Source organism: Ambystoma mexicanum, chromosome 8 (assembly GCF_040938575.1).
Source record: "Ambystoma mexicanum isolate Mex_15411 chromosome 8, UKY_AmexF1_1, whole genome shotgun sequence".
Taxonomy (NCBI): Eukaryota; Metazoa; Chordata; class Amphibia; order Caudata; family Ambystomatidae; genus Ambystoma; species Ambystoma mexicanum.
This window is the reverse complement of record NC_090929.1, coordinates 1,192,983,837-1,193,002,137: the sequence shown is the minus strand read 5'-3', so window position 1 is coordinate 1,193,002,137 and position 18,301 is coordinate 1,192,983,837. Positions and strand designations below refer to the sequence as shown.

General features: G+C 45.7%; 1 protein-coding gene across 6 annotated transcripts in view; it reads right to left on the bottom strand.

The window, feature by feature from the left end:
- ATAD1 (ATPase family AAA domain containing 1) overlaps positions 1-18,301 on the bottom strand; it is a 791,357-nt gene that overhangs the window by 396,279 nt on the left and 376,777 nt on the right. For all 6 annotated transcript variants that reach the window (XM_069611287.1, XM_069611289.1, XM_069611286.1 and 3 more), the window contains one exon: positions 3,729-3,929. In XM_069611287.1, coding sequence (XP_069467388.1) covers positions 3,729-3,929 — 201 coding nt within the window. The remainder of the gene's footprint in view (positions 1-3,728; positions 3,930-18,301) is intronic.

Below are 18,301 nucleotides of genomic sequence, written 5' to 3'. Positions count from 1 at the left end.
CCTGAAAATGCGAAGGAGGAATCCGTCCGAACACCTCCTCCCACCGCTCCAACCGACGTTGAAGTGCCCGGACCGAAAGGGAGTCACAGTAAAAACAGGAGTCCCAACGGTCTTCTGGACCCAAACATTCTAAACAAAGAGGATGGGGATCCGCCCTCGCGAAGTGACGGTGACACGATGAACAGTCTGGAAAATCTAGTTTAAAAGACACAGACAGACTAGTAAACGAACGCTAGCGAGAGCCAGAGAGGGAAAAAGGGAAGAAAGTCTTCCGAGGATGCAAGTGCGTCCGGCCCGATCGTGCGGAGAAAAGGACTGATGGGCGATGCACGGGGCGGAGCCAAGGTGGGCGGGGTTACAGCCGCGTGCCGGGCCCCACGCAGGAAAGAGAGGAGGGACACATTTTTGAAAAAAATGTGGATGCTTTTTACAAAGTGCTCCGGTCCCGTCGCGCAGGACGGAGAGATGTCCCATAAGTATGGAGGAAAGGGGACGGGACATAGGAGTAAGATCATATAGCGTTGGCGCGGTACACAATCCCCGTGGGAATGCAAAGTGAATTGTGGTGGGTGCTGCATTTGCTGTATTTGAAAAAACTTTAATTTCTCTTGAGGTAATCCACGAAGTTGCTTGTTTGGAGAATTGTGCTGCTTGAGTGAGGCGAGTGGTGAGAGTTTTGTGGTCAACCAAGTGGGCAGGCTTACCTTTGTCTAGAATTTGGGTAATTTGGTTTTTAAATAGAATAGTGCAGTTTCGGTACATGAGTATTTTAGACACAGGGGATACTATGTAACCCCTCCAGCACTCCATTGTAAGATGGTGTGTGCTGGGTCTAAGAATTTGGAAAAACTAGTAAAGTCAATTTCACTTTACATTCCTTTGGAAAACAGTAGTTTATCCCGGAGAAGGTATTTAAACCTTTGGGAAGTGTAAAAAGACATCCCTGTGTCACTGCATGAGGGTGCTGTGTAACACACATGAAAAGACACCTCTGGAGTTATTTTAAAACTCCAAAGTCAAAGAACACAAATGTAAAACACATCAAAATACATGAGAGTGGGAAAAAAGGCTCACACTCTTTCCAGGTAAAAAAAATCAAGTCCTCAAAATCCAGAAAAGTTGCTGGGGGTCTCTAAGGTGAAGGGAATTCGCACTTTTAGGAGAATTCTCCCTAAAAGAGTTTGCAGAAATCACTTGTAGGGTTACAAGCTGTTGGGCCTGTGAAAAGCAGAGTTAGAACCAACTCTGAAAAGAAAGCTAATGCAAGTCTCAACTGGGAAGAGCACAGCTAACGAGGCAATGAGGTAAGTACCCCAAGTATCAACAGAATCTTTGTTCGGAAGTGTGGTCTGGCTGGATTCTGTCATGTTGCAGCGGTGCAGACCCTGGGTTCCTGAGCCTCAGGTGTGGGGACAAGAGGAGGAGGACTGGAGGGCTCCTGCCGCAGCAATTTCAAGGTCAGCAGCTACGGGCTCTTTTTGGTTCAGCAGCACTTTGCGGTTTCAGCGCTCGGTAAACAGCACCACCACGGATCTCGGATACCGGTTGGGCTTCCTGCACTCTGGTGACGGGACTTGAGCTCGGGTCGTCCTGCTTCTGGAGGGTCCTTAGGAGACTGAGTTTAAGGCCGGATTTCAGACGTTGCGGTAGACTACGGATTTCTCGACCACTAGCAGTTGGTTCCTGCAGCAGCAAAGTAGTAAAGCCAGTCAGGGAAGATAGTCCAGTGAAGTTCGCCTCAGGGTTAGTTGGTCCCACGAACCCAAGGGAAGAAGTCATCCCTTCTGGAGCTTCTCTTGTCGATTAGAAAAAGGAGTTTCAGCACAGCAGCTGGGATTCACCGGGCAATTCAAAGGTCCAGTAGGATGCAGCAAGCTTCATTCACGGTTTCTTCGTCGGGTGTTTCTCCCAGTGGTCGACTCTGCCTCTAGTCCCAAAACCCTCGCCTTTTAAGCAGGTTTCTCCCATTTATGTACAGCCTAGGCCATCAATCACACAGCAGGGCGGCTGTCGTGAAAGGACAGACAGCCAGCCAGCCAATCAGGACTGGTTGCATTTAGGCATTCCTAGAGACTAAGAGCAGGGGAGTTTCGGGAACCTCCCTCACATCCTGCCTTTCCAGACACTGGAGCCAGAGGCGGGCTTCAGGTCTGAAGCCTGCCAAAGGCAAAACAAACAAAGGGCTCAAACCCGGCTCAACGCACAGAGTAAAACCCACGAAAGACCCCACAAACAGAAAATGGCAAAAAAAGAAGACCAGGGCCATTTTGACAAAATGGTCCCCCATGGGTGCTATACTGCAGCTGAGGATTCAACCTGCGGTAGAAAAGCACAATGGTAGGAAAATTAAACCAATGGCAGCAGCCATTTAAAGTAGTGAGGGTAATATACATTTGTTTACATGAGAGAGTAGGATAAGGGGCTACTAAGTAACCCCCCAGAACTCCACATAAGATGGTGTGTGCTGGACCTACGAAGAGAAAAAGGTAAGAAGTCAATTTCACTTTACTATTCTTGGGAACAGTAGTTCACACAAGAAACGATATCTGAACCTTATGAGAAATCTAAAAGGATTTCTCTGTGACACTGCACTGAAAGTGCTGTGTGCCACCATACAAAAAGTAGATGACTATGGAATTTGTCAGACTCCTTAAACAGAGGAAACAATCCAAATCAGGTCAAAACACATGAGGGAGTGAGAAAAGGGTCTCACTCACTCCAGGTTAAAAATGTAAAAAGTCCTAAAGTCCAGCAAAAGAGCTGGGGGTCTCGAAGGTTGAAGGGAATTGGCACAGACACGAGAATTCTCCCCAACAGGAAGAAAGCTGGCCGATATGCCACAGAGACTGCATGGCATTTAGGAATAATCAGAACACTATTATTTGCCACAGCCCAACACACTCAGTTCAAGCCTATTCCGAGGAGGGAATTCCAATTCCGTTTTGGAGAGTACCTTTGTCACCATATGCTTTTATCACAAACTGTCCTATTTTGTGGACTAAAGTGAAAAATGAGCAGGGCACTATAACTTGAACATATACTCTAAAGGAACTTTAGTAGGAGGATCCTGGGGGAAATTAGTATTCTCATATTTAGTACATGGAGCTACTGGAGGTTGCCCATCTATACACCTTTATCCTAGTATCAATTACTCCTAGATAGACTGCGCTAGAATCAACCAGTATTATTCATTCTCAATCTGACTGAATCAATAAAGCATTTAGGGGGGTGGGATGAGTGTGTGTGTTCTCATTCTGTTGATCCTACATCACAGATGCCGTGTATCAGATTTTTATCCTCCGTACATCATCCTGGTAAGAATGCTCTGTAGATTTTAACCAACAGTTACCTTGAAGGACGAATTATTACACTTACATTCTCTCGCACATCATGGAGAAGCGGTCTATGAGTTGAACAAGTTGGGCTTGAGAAGCGGCATGATTAAAGAGGCCCTAGCCTATAAAGCATGCTTTGCTACATTTCCATTTAAAGGTCAACCTACAGAAAAGCAGAGTTAACATAAGTCAGTGATATACATTTCAAATTTCAAGCTACTAGCCAGCCATAAAAAGTCACTCGCCTTCTCAATTGTACACAAAGACATAGCACACCATCCCCTACTCACTAAGAGTGAATTATACCTAGTTAGTGGCAAGTGTAAATGTTGTGCCCGGATTATGTGCTGCTTTGCTTTATACATTCTAGTAAAAAGTCTTAATGATTTTTACCTATTTCATCAATAAAGATGATAGATGGCTGCAACTTTACAGCAAGTGAGAAGACTGCAGCTGCGAGTTTCTGAGACTCCCCATACCATTTATCAGTCAGGGTAGATGGCTGGAGGTTAATAAATCGGCAACCTGCTTCCTTGGCTGTAGCTTTGGCAATCAGCGTTTTTCCACAGCCTGGAGGGCCATACAAAAGTACTCCTACGAAAGTAAGGTAAAAATGCACAACAATTAAAACTTAGAATGCGGAGTGTAGTCTCTCTGGACTTATTATAAAATACCAACCACATACTTAGATTAAAAATGTAATAAAGAAATCCAAATAACTGTGCAGAGTCATATGACAAACGAAAAGGACAATAGAATAATGTTTCTGTAACAGAATAGTAGAAGTTAAACGCCACAGCAAAACGTGCACTCCTAGTATTACAGCTTTCCTCTATGCTAGTGCCAAAGTACAACATTCGCTGGCACAATGAGGCGCTAAAAATTCAGACCACTACTTCTTTCCCTTCCAGCAATACCAAAGGCATTCACAGGAAGTGGCGATAGTCGATGGGGTTTCTTGAGTTACAGGATCTGAACGCCATAACTAAAGGCCGGAGTCAGTGGGGGGACATGCCCGGCAGTAAAAGGCCGACTTTGAGTTATCTTGGAAATCAGGCCATGCGATATCAAAACGAAAAGGAATGGGTTTAGGCGTCAAAGCTTGGAGATACCTGAAAATGTTCTGGGACTCACATGAGGGAAAGCTATAAGAAAACATTTGTAAAAGGTCTGGAAGATCTGAGACCATATTGGCAGAAACGCCAGTGTCCAGCATGTAAATAAAAGTGCCAAGATTGTGAGCAACCCTGCGCAACAGAAAGGAGCTTCACTGTGACAGTAATAATTGCATGTAAAAATCTGTCTTTCCCTTTCGTTTAAAGATATGCTCCTTAAGAATGTGTGAAAAAGGTGCAACAAATGAATTGGAGTTCTGTCCATAAGGAGCCCATCATTAAGTAACAAGAATCTACAAGGAAATGTGAAAGTGCAATAGAATGAAAAGTTTCACAGCTGGAATTGACAAAGGACATTTCAAATTGGGCCTTCTAAATCAACACTAAGTATTTGCATGTACAGCTAAAGTCTTTAAAGATGCATTATGTAGCCCTTCTGTAATCACTGTTTGCAGGTAACCACTGTGCAAGGATTTACATGTTCAGATTGTGTGCATGAACAAACAAAAGGTTGGATTAAATGGAAAAAGCTGTTCAGCAGTGGGGGGTGCGGGGGGGGACGATCAAGTCTTAGTTTCAATTCCCCCAAGTGTGAAACTAGCTTTTCCAAGCTCTGTTGTCACTGAGATGAGATGAGGAATGCTCCTGCTCTCCAGGTTTTATGACCAAAACCCCTTAGGCTGTCATAAAACTGGCCATCAGCCTTTGAAGCATCGGGCTAACCTAAACAAAAGCCTCCCTCCTGACGTCAGAGCTAAAAACCAGATCTCTTCTATGAGAGGGGGCAGAATGAAGACAGAGCTTAACACCCATTGCACAGAATATGAGATATGTTGTTTAGGGGATAACTTGGCAAATATTAATCGTAAGCTGTTCATGGTCTGATTTCTGAAAAGCTGTCGGAGAGCTGCATCTGGTGAGCCAAAAACGATTTTGGTGATGCAAACATACCTAAAGTTATGGGGAATAAGTTGATTGTGACCTCTGCATAAATATGACAACCATAAAAATGTGACAAAATGTATAACAGGTGATAAATATTCCACCCACGGATTGCCAGATTTTTCTGTGATATAGCTCTGGCTTAAACGGGAAAATACTGTAGCTTCGCAACAATAGGTCGCACAGTCATCAAACAAGGCTTATGCGATTCTCTGAAAAATATAGTATAAAAAATTGCTGGCACATATGGCATAACATGAGAAAGGGCATTTGTAATAATGTGAGATTTCCATGTGCAATATCGAGATCCAACCCCCTGTCAATGTTCGATGATGGATCGGGTATCCTCCCTTGGCTTCCCGGAAAACTCCCACTTTCTTTGGACCCATCGACCCACTGATGCCAAGTCCTTTGTGTGCCTGTATATTTAATTCATTTTCCTGTTGAAGAATCCTTTGCTGGTCTGTGCATTTCAGTCACTTTCCCAGGAAATAAAACTTCTGTTGATTGTTGATAGAACCCTAGTATATTTTGCTCATTAAATAAATTAATTGCCACATTTATTTAACAGGAAAGGGACAGTTAGAATTTGAAACTAACTCTACCTTCCCAGTGCCCTGCAAGTCATTATATAGTCATACAGTGCTTTCCCAAAGAATTAAATTCATTATGAGCTAAAAACGAATTTGGCCGCGTGTTTAAATTGTGTTACCAAACAAACTTCTATTTGCATCTGTCATTTTCAACCCAAAGTGATTTTATTATTGTGAGTAATCCCTTTGCTCCAAGTCTACCTGTTATGTGCCCCTGTCATTGTAAATGAACTGTTTTTCCTATGCGAGTTCCCCGTTGCTTAAAGCGTGCCTGTCCTTTGCAGCCTCAGCAAAAAGAGTGCGATTTACATTTTCCTTGCTCTAAAAATGTCGCTTCATCTTTTAAAAATCATTTTTCCTAATTAATCCCTCTTCCCCTACTGTCTTCTGTAACGGATTTACAATTGCATTCCCTTTTATTTTTTTCATGTGTTGCATGTATGAAAATCGAGTCTCCTATTGTGTGCTAGCTAGTCTGTTCTGAAGGCCTATTTGTTTCTAGTCTAAACTGCACAAAGAACCTTTGTGTGCTATCCCCCAACAGTTGTCCCAATAAAGTGGAAACCCATTTTACCTGGTGCAGAAAACAAATTGTCCCATTCATTGCTGGCCTCAGTGTTTCTGAAAACCCCATTCAAAATCCAATTTTAACCCGGTGTTACATGTTTGAGCTGCCTTGATGAGCTAATTGACCAAGAATATTCTGAAGTCTGTGTTACCACACCTTTGTGGTTATTTTAATTGTTCATGCAATGTTTCCATTAAATCACAAATTAATAAATATTCATTGATAACACACCAGCCTAGTTCCTGGTCTACTGTGACTCGGGTGCGTGTGAAGGTTGGGTGCAAGACGGGTTGGATGCCTCAAACAAAGAATCTGATTGTAAAAATAAAAAGCAGTTTTATTGTGCGCCACACTCATTGCAGGGGAAAGAGATCCCTGACTGGCTTGTGCTGCATAATTGATCGTGACAAACTTGTGGGCTCGTAGTCCGGGATCAAGAATAGTTTTCCCCTGTAACAAGGTAGCACAGCAGACTAGCCCATTGAAGGCATAGTGGATGGTAAGCTGTGTTACACTGAAGGTGCCAGCCAAACTTGTACCCTGGAGGTCAGGGCGGTGTGTCTAAATAAAATACAAAATATTATAAGTATAAACTAGGCAGACGCAGGGTGGAGATTTTGCCCTTGCATAGAAAACCCATCAGGTGCAGAAGAACACTTTTCACAATGAGCACCGTGGAAATGAACATGGCTAGGCAGCACCTCCTATCCAAATTGTTCATTAAAGGCAAAAGGGCAGAACAAAAACATGAAGCCTGGCAATCCAGAATGATGCAAGAAGTGACCCCTATAAATATGGATGTGTGGCAGGATAGTGGCCTGTTACATCAAGCCCCGACAGATTTTTACATGACGCAGACCACCAAAAATGACCAAATTAAAATGGTCTAACTCACTGCATATAGGTACTTCCACATGATGATCATGGAAGAAAGGTACCTGGAGAGTGTAACCTCTGTGCAAAATCAATTTGAGCTTTTAGCTCAAACACAGAGTGTGTTAAGGCAGGTAGAGGAGAAAGTGCTGCAGAGCCAAATTAAGAAACATCATTCAGCAGCTAAAGGAGGAGCAGCACAGCAACAAATTAATTCAGAGAGAGAGCACCAATTCTCTGCACTGAAAGAGGAGTGCCAAGAAGGGGTTGAGAAACTAAAAGTCAGCTAAAATTGAGTCAACAAGTGACGAACAATAGAATTTGCTTAGAGGATGTATGTGCTTTGCAAAATCAGATTAAGTAATTAAAAGAGAAGAATAACCAGTTGATTATTAAAGAGGTCCATTCCCAAGAGGAATTTGACCAGGAGCACCGGTGGTTAAGAGCTATGAAACAGAAGAGAGATAACCTTAGTGAACAGAATGGCACACTGCATCAGGAAAAAGATGCCCTATGCCGGGAAGTGTCCCAGCTGAAGGCAGACCTGGAGAAAGGCGAGTCATGCTTTCAGGAACTGACTGTCCTAAAAGTAGAGAATGAAAAGTTAATGGGACATATACAATACAGACTAAAAAATGCACAGAATGATATTAGTCTCCTGAAAAGGAAATGGTCTGAGTATTCCCAGACAATGGAAGACTCTCAGAAAGAAAATGTGGCCCTTTGTGAGGAGAACAAGGGACTCCATGGCCACATAGTGGCACAAGGTAAGGTCATAGAAGCCAGTCAGGCCCTGGTAGCAGAGTACCAAGTGCAGGCCTCTGCATACTACCAAGAAATAGGGGCTGAGAAAGATAAATTAGAGATTAGAAAAAGAACGGGCTAGATTTAATCAGGCCTTGAGGAAACCCGAACAGTTAGGGAATGGAAGAGCAACGCCTGATTATGGTGCAATGCCCCCTATACCAGGGGCCTCAAGCCAGCTCGCCAGCTCACCACCTTGCATGTGCAATGCGCTGCTACTGCTTACCTATGAGTTCACAAAAACCAGGGAATATGAGGCAACTGGACTCAAGTAGGCCTAGCATGACTGAGCCGGAAGGCCAGCCCCCATCAGAGATTGATGGACGTGCATCATTGCTTAGGTTCAAAAATATTTTGGCTAATATATTGTTGCAGCAGGACTCCTATGAAGAGAACATCAGGGAGTTAGACTGACAGACATAAGTTACAAAGGGACCATGGGGTCCACTTTGCAGATAAAAAAGTGTCAGAGTTTAGGCTCCAAACGAGCATCCTGAAAACCTCCACCCATTCAGGGAGGGAGTTCTCCACAAACCCCAGAAGAAGGGACGAGTCAGATAAGTACTCCCCTGTGCAAAAAAGGGAGTCCAAGGGAAGTGACCCCGAGAGCCCACAATACAACAGGGGAGAAGAGACTAGGCCCCGACATTCTGGGAGAGACTCAGAGTATCAAAGAATCAGGGAGCGCCTTGACAATAGGGACTGGACTACAGATGGTAGCAGCTCCGAGTCTGAGGGCGAATGGACTCCGGTGCAGCGGAAAAAGAAGGCTGCCAAACAAGAGAGACTCTGGTAAAAGACCCCATTCGACAAATAGAAGCCATTAGAAACTTCATATCATAACCCTTCACCACAAAAATGCCTACTACTCAGTTTGGGAGCATCAGGAGCTGTATGACCAGATGATGATGTCATTTGGCATAAACAATTCCCATAATTCCATGGAGTTTGCCAAGAGAACATTCTCCCCAGAATACTCCAGCTTCTTTGCTGGGCTGGAGGATCAAAATCATTCAAGATGGTCTACCTACAAGGCAGCCATCTTGAAAAACTTCTCCGTGCACCGGAACCCACAGGAGGTTCGCAGGGCGGCCTATAACCTGCAGCGTTTGAGAGGATCAGGCACTGAGGGAGTTTGTACAAGAATTAAAGCAGGCATTTGCCCAAACCACTAGACGGGTGCGCACAAACAGTAGGACATTCATTAATACCTATTTTCATGCCCTCCCCAAGTATATAATGACAACTGTTTAGGGACTTCCACGATGAAAGGACCCTGGACTGGGTAATAGAACAAGCTACCCGGATCTATGAGGTCCAAAAGCCTGCGGAAAATAAAAATTCCCCCGAAAATCCCAAACCGTCCAACGCCCCCACTGCTGCCAAGGTGGTGGATGTGAATAATACCCCCATTTTGGACCCAGAAATGGGGAGGCCTAAAAATAAACCTCCTGCTAACAAACCAAATGAGAGGCAGAGAAGACCCTCTGACCAGTCCCAAGTGGGTGGTAGCCAGGCAGGGTACCCCACAAATGTGTCACCCGAGGTACAAGGGGAACAGACCCATCTGGGGGTACGTATGGACTCCCCCCTCTCAAAGGGGGGGATCCATTCAGGTAAGTAAGGCCCCAGGAAACTTTCCTCCAAACTTCCCTTAGAAGGGCAGTAATATTCCACCCTGCAGTTTAAGTTTCTTCCCCAGGTACCCTGCAAACCCCAACATTCAGAACAATCCTCTTCTCTCTCCTGCTTTCAGGAGTCTAGACCCCCAAATCCGGCAGAAGGGAGACCAAGGAAGGAGGGCTACCCGGGAAACCCGCAATACCCAACCTACTCTGGGAGAAGAGACAGTAACCCTTCCAGAGAGCAGCAAATGTTTGATCCTAGACCCCCATATCAACCAGAGATGGTGTCACAACTGGACCGCCAGGTTAAAAGCTTAACCTAAGACTTGAGTCACATGTTGAGGGCCCAGTAGAGCCCTCAAATGAACATGGCTGCCCAGAACAGCTCAAACCCAGAGTCTGGTACCACGGAGCAATGACAGGGAGAAAACCCTGACAACAAACAGGTTCCGGAGGAGGAGGCTCGAGAGGAAGGGAGGGGGATGCAAAGCCCTAGACGAAACTTCCTTTCTCACTTGTGAAAAGCCCCTAGAAACCTCTGAACCTGAACTCAAATCTCCTACTCCCAAAAAGCTGAAACCTAGGGAACAGGGCAAGTAGGAGAAACCAAGGGACAAAGAATACCCATTTTGTGACGTTAGTCCGCGTCCTCCAGTTTGGAGGGGAATAATCCCTAGTGGATTCAGGGTAGCAAGTCTTTTTCAAGGATGGGGGATTCCTCCCAAAGAAAAAGGGGCCCCAAAAGTCCCTTAGACTGGGTAAGTATGGGGACTGACCCAGAATCACAAATTCCTGGACCCCAAAAATGTCACCCCAACTACTCAGGCATCAATGAGGGATCCTCCTCCTAAACCGGTTCCAGTGACTGTCTCCAGGAACGGGGGTCAGCACAGAATATGGGAGGAAACAGGGGATTCCCAAATGCCCCAAATGTAAGGATGATACATTTTCTTCACAGATTCCCGAACTCAAAATAAAGAAATTAACTGCCCAGCTGGCCCAAAATGCCATTTCCTTTGCCTGCTTGAGGAGAAAGAACACAGGTTTCATGCCCCCGTCAAGGTGTAAGGCCAGTGTGCATTTTCAGCGCTGGTGGATACAGGATCCCAAGCCACCATTCTATCCATGAAGGCATTTGATCAAATCAATTCTCTAAGGGGGACGAGTCACCCAATTCCCCTCACACCTCTTCCTGGGCAACTCGAGAACTTCGACGGAAATTACATTGCCGTCAAGGGGACTGCAGATCTAGAGATCAAAATTGGGCGACACAAGGTGAAACACCCGGTTACTGTTGTCACCCCAGAGGGCAATCCCGGTCTCTTAGGGAATGAGCTCTTCTGGAGGTTGTCACTCCTACTAGACTGTGTGAACAATGTCCTTTGGACACAGACTAACTCGCCAATAAAATTAAAACAGAGCACCAACTATGTAAGTTTTAATGGAACTTGCCATATGGTTGAGCAGTGAATTAAATTCCACTTTAGGAACAATCAAGTCCCCGACATAACAGTAATGGGCCTGGAAACTCCCAATTCCAAACATCTCCTGCCTAGCATGCTAAAAATGTCCATTGGTGATAAAAGCATAGAGCATAACTGTTGGGTTGTGCGAGATTTGCTCTATGCCTTCTATTTAGGCAGTGACATTCTCAATCGATCGCAATTAATTAGGACCTAATTAATGACAAAGTCTGGTCCCGACTGGGGCGTAAACCCCATGGGCTTTGACAATCCTGAAAAAGCATTTCGGTCAGCTCAATTGCTGCCGTATGCAGTTGAAGTTCAAACTGAAGAAGAGGTCAACCATCCCAGGACTGGTCCGACAATTCATCATCCCCTTAAAAATTGAGAGGACAGAATCTCCACAACCATGACGCTTATGTAAAGTTAAATCATCATCTCCAACAGCAGGGGTTGTGTATTTGAACCCGACACCACTAGTTGACCTAGAACATGACGCCATTCGAATATTTGTGGATAACAGCGACCCTAGGAATATCACTCTGGGTGCAGACACCTTCATTGGAATGGCGGTTGATGCCCAACATTTCTCGATGGACTTCGGGAATGAAATCATGGGACAGATCCCCAATGACTGCTACGCCTGTGAAGATGACTTGCCTCCAGAAAAGATTTTCCCCCGGCAAGGGGGGAATTTCTTGGTGTACTCTTGCGGCCCTTACAGGGGGTGGGGGGAGGAGGGGAGGGAGTGGTGACCTGCAACATCAGAAAGGATGAGGTGGTATTTCAGGTCAACAGTGACTACCTCTCCTACCTGAAACCTCCAACACCATAACCAGAGATCTCTCCACGCAACTGGAGGATACAGCGGAAATCGCCAAACCGAGGTCTTTCCAAATTTCAGGCAAATGGTTGAGGAAAGGATTACTTCGCTGATGTCTGTGAGAGCGAGGAACAGAAGCTAAAGCAGGAGTTTCTGAATTTTCAAGAAATCTTTGCCATGGACTTGTACGACCGTGGTCACACCGAGATACATTCTACATCCATACCCCATGGACCCTGGGATGGCTCCCGTATTCGTGAAGCAATATCGGTTGCTTCTCGCATCTATGGAGTCACTCACGGAGATCATAAAGTATTTAAAATCCTGTGGGATAATTCGTCCAGTCCACAGAACCTTTAATAATCCGGTACTGGGGATACTAAAACCCAACAGCCAATGCAGACTATGAGAAAACCTTAGGGAGTTAAATAAACGGGTCCACATGTCCTGATGGCCTCGTCCCTATTGATCAGGGACTGGCACAGATCCTAGGGTGAAAGGTGTCTACCGCCATTGACCTGACAAATGGATACTGGACAGTACCCGTGAGTAGGGAAGACCAGTACAAGCTGGCCGTTACTTTAAAGAGGGCAGCAGTATACGTCGAACCCCCTTTGGATATATAAACTCCGGCAATTAATTCAAAAATGTTCTGCACAAGGCCATGCCCAACTTGGGTGAAAGGGGAAACCTGGCTTATGTGCATTATGTTCTAATTAAAAGCTCAACCGTGGAGGAACATATAGCGCAAATCCACCATGTTCTGACCCAGTTGGAGGAAGCCGGAGTGACACTGTCCTTCCAGAAGGTGCAGTGGTATAAGACCCGCGTGAACTTCCTAGGGCATGAAATCACCCGAGGGTCTCTGTCCCTAGGCGAAAAAGGGGGAAGCATTACTAAAATTGAAAGACCCCCGCGACTCTGCGTGAACTAAGAAGCCTTCTTGGAATGAATAATTACAGTAGAAAGTTCATAGAAGACTACGCAGAGGTCACGAGACCCGAGGTCCACTTACTCAAGGCCGTGGTGAGTGGGATCCAGAGCAAGCCGAGGCAGTGAAGCAACTGAAGAGAAGCCTCTCAAGCACCTTGTTTAGCTTACCCCGTCAAAAACAAGGAGTTCTTCTTGGAGACGTGGTTATCAAATACTTGCTTAACAGAAGTATTATACCAGAAGCACGACAAGGTCAACAAAGTCATCTCCTATGCGAGCAAGACTTTGTCTTCTGTGGAGGAAAAATTCAACAATTGTGAGAAGGCACTCCTGTCAACAGTGTGGGCATTGAAAAATGACCGCCCGTTTATCCAGGGGAGCACATCATTGTCGAGACTCCTCACCAGCCTTTGGAATATCTTCAAAGCGACCGAATCCGGACGGAGAATGTGAGTAATTCCAGAATTGTAGTCTGTACATGCAAGGCTTTCCTGTGGAGGTCAAATATGGCGAAAACAAGAAGAGTCCCTTCGCGCAAGGTTTGGCTGACTTGCATGAATGTGCTTGAGAAAACTGTTTCAAGGGTGAAAGTCTAAAAACACAAGACAACATGGAGGCATGCCTGACTTCACCGCACAAAGTCTACGAGGAAGACATGTGCCAGGGGATGCCCACAATTTTTGTGAAGGGGTGCTCCTACCATGTTGATAACAACAGGGAAAAGGAACTGGTAGCAGGCGTTGGGAATGCCTAGGTGAATGATGCCCCAGAGCCCTCTGCAGGGTACAAGATCGGTTCCCTAAGTAGTCCGGTGGCGGAGTTGATGGCGGTTCATCAGGTTATCCTTACTGCCGTGCAACACCAACTCCACCAACTCGTCATAATCACTGATTCGGATTATGTCAGGAATGGGTTCGTGGAGCACCTGATGAATTGGAAAACCAGGGGCATGCAGTGTGCAAATAACAAACCACTCAAGCATGGCAAACTAATACACTCCATTGATCTGGTCACTTCTAAACAGATGACCATCTGCTGGAAGAGGATCAAGGGACATTCCAGAGGGACCAGACAAAACTGGAGATGACCTGGGCTGACCAGTTGGCCAAAACCAGAGCCATCCATGCGGATCTCCTTGAGAGCGAGTCCCTGTTGGAGGAAATCCAGGTCGCTGCTGTCACCAGCTCCCAAACACTTGCCCAAAATGAACTCTCAACTGCCCAGTGGAGTAAGGAGACCCTAGATGCCGATTTGATTACGGCACAAAAAGAGGATCCGATTATTGGGAAATGTTATTAACACGTTGAAGACCCCATGAATTTTCCTCTGACCGAAACCGATTACATCGGGAAAGAGGATCTCCGGGTGTTGGTGAAGTCAAGTTTCCCAAAATGTTCTGAATCCAAGACGGTTTGTTGGTACAGAGATCCATCTCTGGATGTGACCAGTGGGTGGTACCTACCTCATTCCGATGTCTGATGTTAAGTCACGCCCATGACGCGGCCACAGCCGGTCATCGGGGGTTTCATACTACTTTGGAAATCTTGCAAGAGGTTGCATACTGGCCGCACATCGGTCAGGACCTCGACCAGAAGGGGTGTGTTATGTGTGTGCAATGTCAGCCAAGTTCTCTTAACACACCGAGCTCCCCTCCAGAAAAGGGGGATGACACTGCCTTGGCCAGATTTACAAGTAGATTTCATCGGGCCTGTGATTCGCTCCTCTAGAGGAAACAAGTATATGTTAACAGTAACATGCTTGTTTATTAAGTGGGTGGAATGTCTCCCGGCTCCAAATTGCAAGGCAGAAACAGCAGCTGCCCTGATGATCAGCCACACCTTCTCGCGTTCCGGCCTTCCCCAAAGGATTGAGTCGGACCGAGGAAGTCACTTCACCAGCAAGGTGATGACAAAGATGTGGGAGATACCATGGTGTAAAGAGAAAACTCCATATTGCCTACCGCCCAGTCTCTAATGGAGTTTAGAGGTACAATAAAATGACTGTGCATCTTAAAGAAGTTTGTGGCGGACTCTGGGCCTAGTTGGAATATCCGACTACCACTTGTCCTGATGGCCATCAGGTCTACACCATCTTCTGCAACAAAAATGTCTCCATTCGAGCTAATGACTGGACGAAAAATGGTGCTACTTCAGCATCTGCTCTACAAAACGCAAGAGCAGACCCTGATCAACGCGTTAACGACACATGAATATATTGATAATCGGAGAAAATACCTTCAACATGCTTTTGCGTATGCTCAATGGAATCTGGAAAAAATCGGCAGAGGGGATGAAAACCCACTACGATTTAAAGACCACTAAAAAAGGATATCAAGTAGGAGACAGGGTCTACTTGTACAATTTTCAGAGGAACCAGACCAAGGAGCGGAAATTCCTTGCCTCCTGGCGCGGCCCCTTTGAAATTGTAGATAAATTCTCACCTGTCGGCTATAAAATCTGCATCCCTAAAGGAGAACAAAGTTGTTCATGGTCCGATTTCTGAAAAGCTGTCCCAAGAGCTGCATCTGGTGAGCCAAAAACAATTTTGGTGACACCAACATACCAAAAGTTATGAGAATAAAATTGATTGATTGGGACCTCTGCATAAATGTGAAAACAATAAAAATTTGAGAAAATGTGTAACAGGTGATAAATATACTGGCCACAAACGGTTTTTCTGTAATATAGTTCTGGCGTAAATGAGAAAATACTGCACCTTCGCAACAATAGGTCGCACAGTCATCAAACAAGGCTTATGCGATTCTCTGAAAAATATATTATAACAAAATGCTGGCAAATGTGGCATAAGATGAGAAAGGGCATTTGTAATAATGTGAGATTTAAATGTGCAAATACAGATCCAACCCCCGGTCACTGTTAGATGATGCATGGGGTATCCTCCCTTGGCTTTCCAGAATGCTCCCACTTTCTTTGGACCCATCGGCCCACTGATGGGAGGGAACCCTTGTACACTGGCCTATGAGTTGTGTGAGAAAGATGACACATCAGTGATGTCATTTGCCTTATAAATGGGTTACTCCGCCTCAAATGAGGGCTCTCCCTACAAAATCTTTAGGTGTGCAGCTGCCGAAAACTGGAACCATCTTTGCAGAATTGGGCCCAATCTTTGAGTGCAGCCAGGAGCTGGAGTGGGACCATTTGGAGGTCAGAAAGGCCTCGACTTACCCCTTTATTGTCCCTGCAGTGAAGCCCTGGTGCCCCTTGAAGTCCATAAAGCAAGTATTTAAATCCCCAGCAATAGATTAAATAAGCCAATCTTCATCAGCATTGCCATAAATATTTCCCCATGGAAAAAAAAACTATTTTGTGTAATTTAGTCATTTTTCCCATTGAAAAATATTTAATTTGTCTATGCACTGTAGTAATTTTTCCCCATTGACCAATCCTGTGTTTGCCCGTGCATTTAAGTCAGTTTTCCATGGAAAAAAAAATCATCTCTTATTTGCCTGTTGATTTTAGTCCTTTTCCACTTGAAATTCCTTTGTGTGCCTGTATATTGAATTCATTTTCCTGTTGATGTCTCTGCATTTCAGTCACTTTCCCAGGAAAAAAACCTCTGTTGCTTGTGAAGATCCTAGTATATCTTACTCATTAAATCAAATCATTCCCACATTTATTTCACAGGATAGGGACAGTCGGAATTTGAAACTAACTCTCCCTTCCCAGTGCCCTGCGAGTCAGAAGTGCATTCCCAAAGAATTAAATTCTTTATGAGCTAAAACGATATTTGCCCGTGTGTTACCAAACAAACTTATATTTGCATCTGTCATTTTGAAACCAAGAACATGGCCCCAACAAATTGCAGGAAACAGGAATTTACTGGAGGGTGCGGAGGTGCTTGGGACAATACCCCCCTGAGATGAGCTCCAGAATCAAAACAAATCAGCAGCAGATCGCAGAAGCCAGCGGTGGTAGCCACAAGGATATGAGCGGATTGCAGAAGCAATGCACTCCACAACAGAGCGGGGAAAGGCATGCATGTTGGCGCACATGCTGTAGCGCTATGTGTGACACAAAGTACAGCTTTAGCCCTGAGCAGGCACAGCCCATGAACATGGTCTGGACTGCTTAGAGAACAACGCATACTGGGGAAGCTGCTATCTATAGCAACCAAACGGCGACAGAAGAAGCAGTCGCGGGAAACACGGACTAAGTGACCAAGGGAGTGCGATAGAACACACTAATAACCGCCAGGCCACGCAGGGCACACATCAGCTTAAGAGAAGCTCCCAGACAACCAGGGACGTGGGGTAAGGAGGTACTGGATAATATAGTGCTGTGTGAACCAGCGAGAGAGATGACATCCAAGACCAATAAGGTTAAAGGGAAGCAACCTATGATGGACATATTTACTAAACCGTCGCAATCACCGGATGCATCCGCACATGCGAAAGGCGACACACGAGGGACAACCACCCCGCTGCGGGACGACCACCAGATCCTAGAAGCCATAGCTGAGCTTAAAGCCTCATGGGGGAATAAGATCGACGCGGCCATGGCGGAATTAAAAACCGCTCTGGAATTCAACATTGATGCGGTCAGTGTCGACGTTAACCTTCTAAGACAGGATGTGAGAACATTGGCAGAGCGCACAAGCGGCCTGGAGAGCAAAGTGAAGACCAACACTGACGTCAGCATGGCTAACGCCAAAGAGGTCCACAAACTACAGAAACAGCTGCGCAACCTAGAAAGCCGAGCAGAGGAGGCGGAAGGGCGTGTGAGATGCAACAACATACGTGTGGTGGGCCTACCGGAAGGAGGAGGAGGCCCGGACCCTACTGACTATGTGGAGAACATGATAATCCAGGAGACTGGGGCAAGCAAGCTCTCCCAGGGGTTCGCGATGGAACGGGCGCACAGGGCCCAGACAAGGAGGCCCCAACCTGGGGCGCCTCCCCGTGCAATCATAGCAAAGATATTAAACTACAAAGACAGGGAAAAGATCCTGGAATTTTTTCGGAAAGGCGGAACAATAACACCGGCGTCGGCGAATGTTACCGCATACCCGGATTACACTATGCTGGTGCAGAGACAGCGCTACAGTTATGTGGCGGGGAAGAGAAGACTGCGAACATCCGGACTCAAATATATGCTTTTGTACCCTGCAAGACTAAAGGTCCTCACTTTTTCGACACCCTGGAGGAGGCGTCATGCTGGATGGTCACTCAGGGCTGTCCAGAGTCTGGAGGCGGGCAGGAGCGAGATGG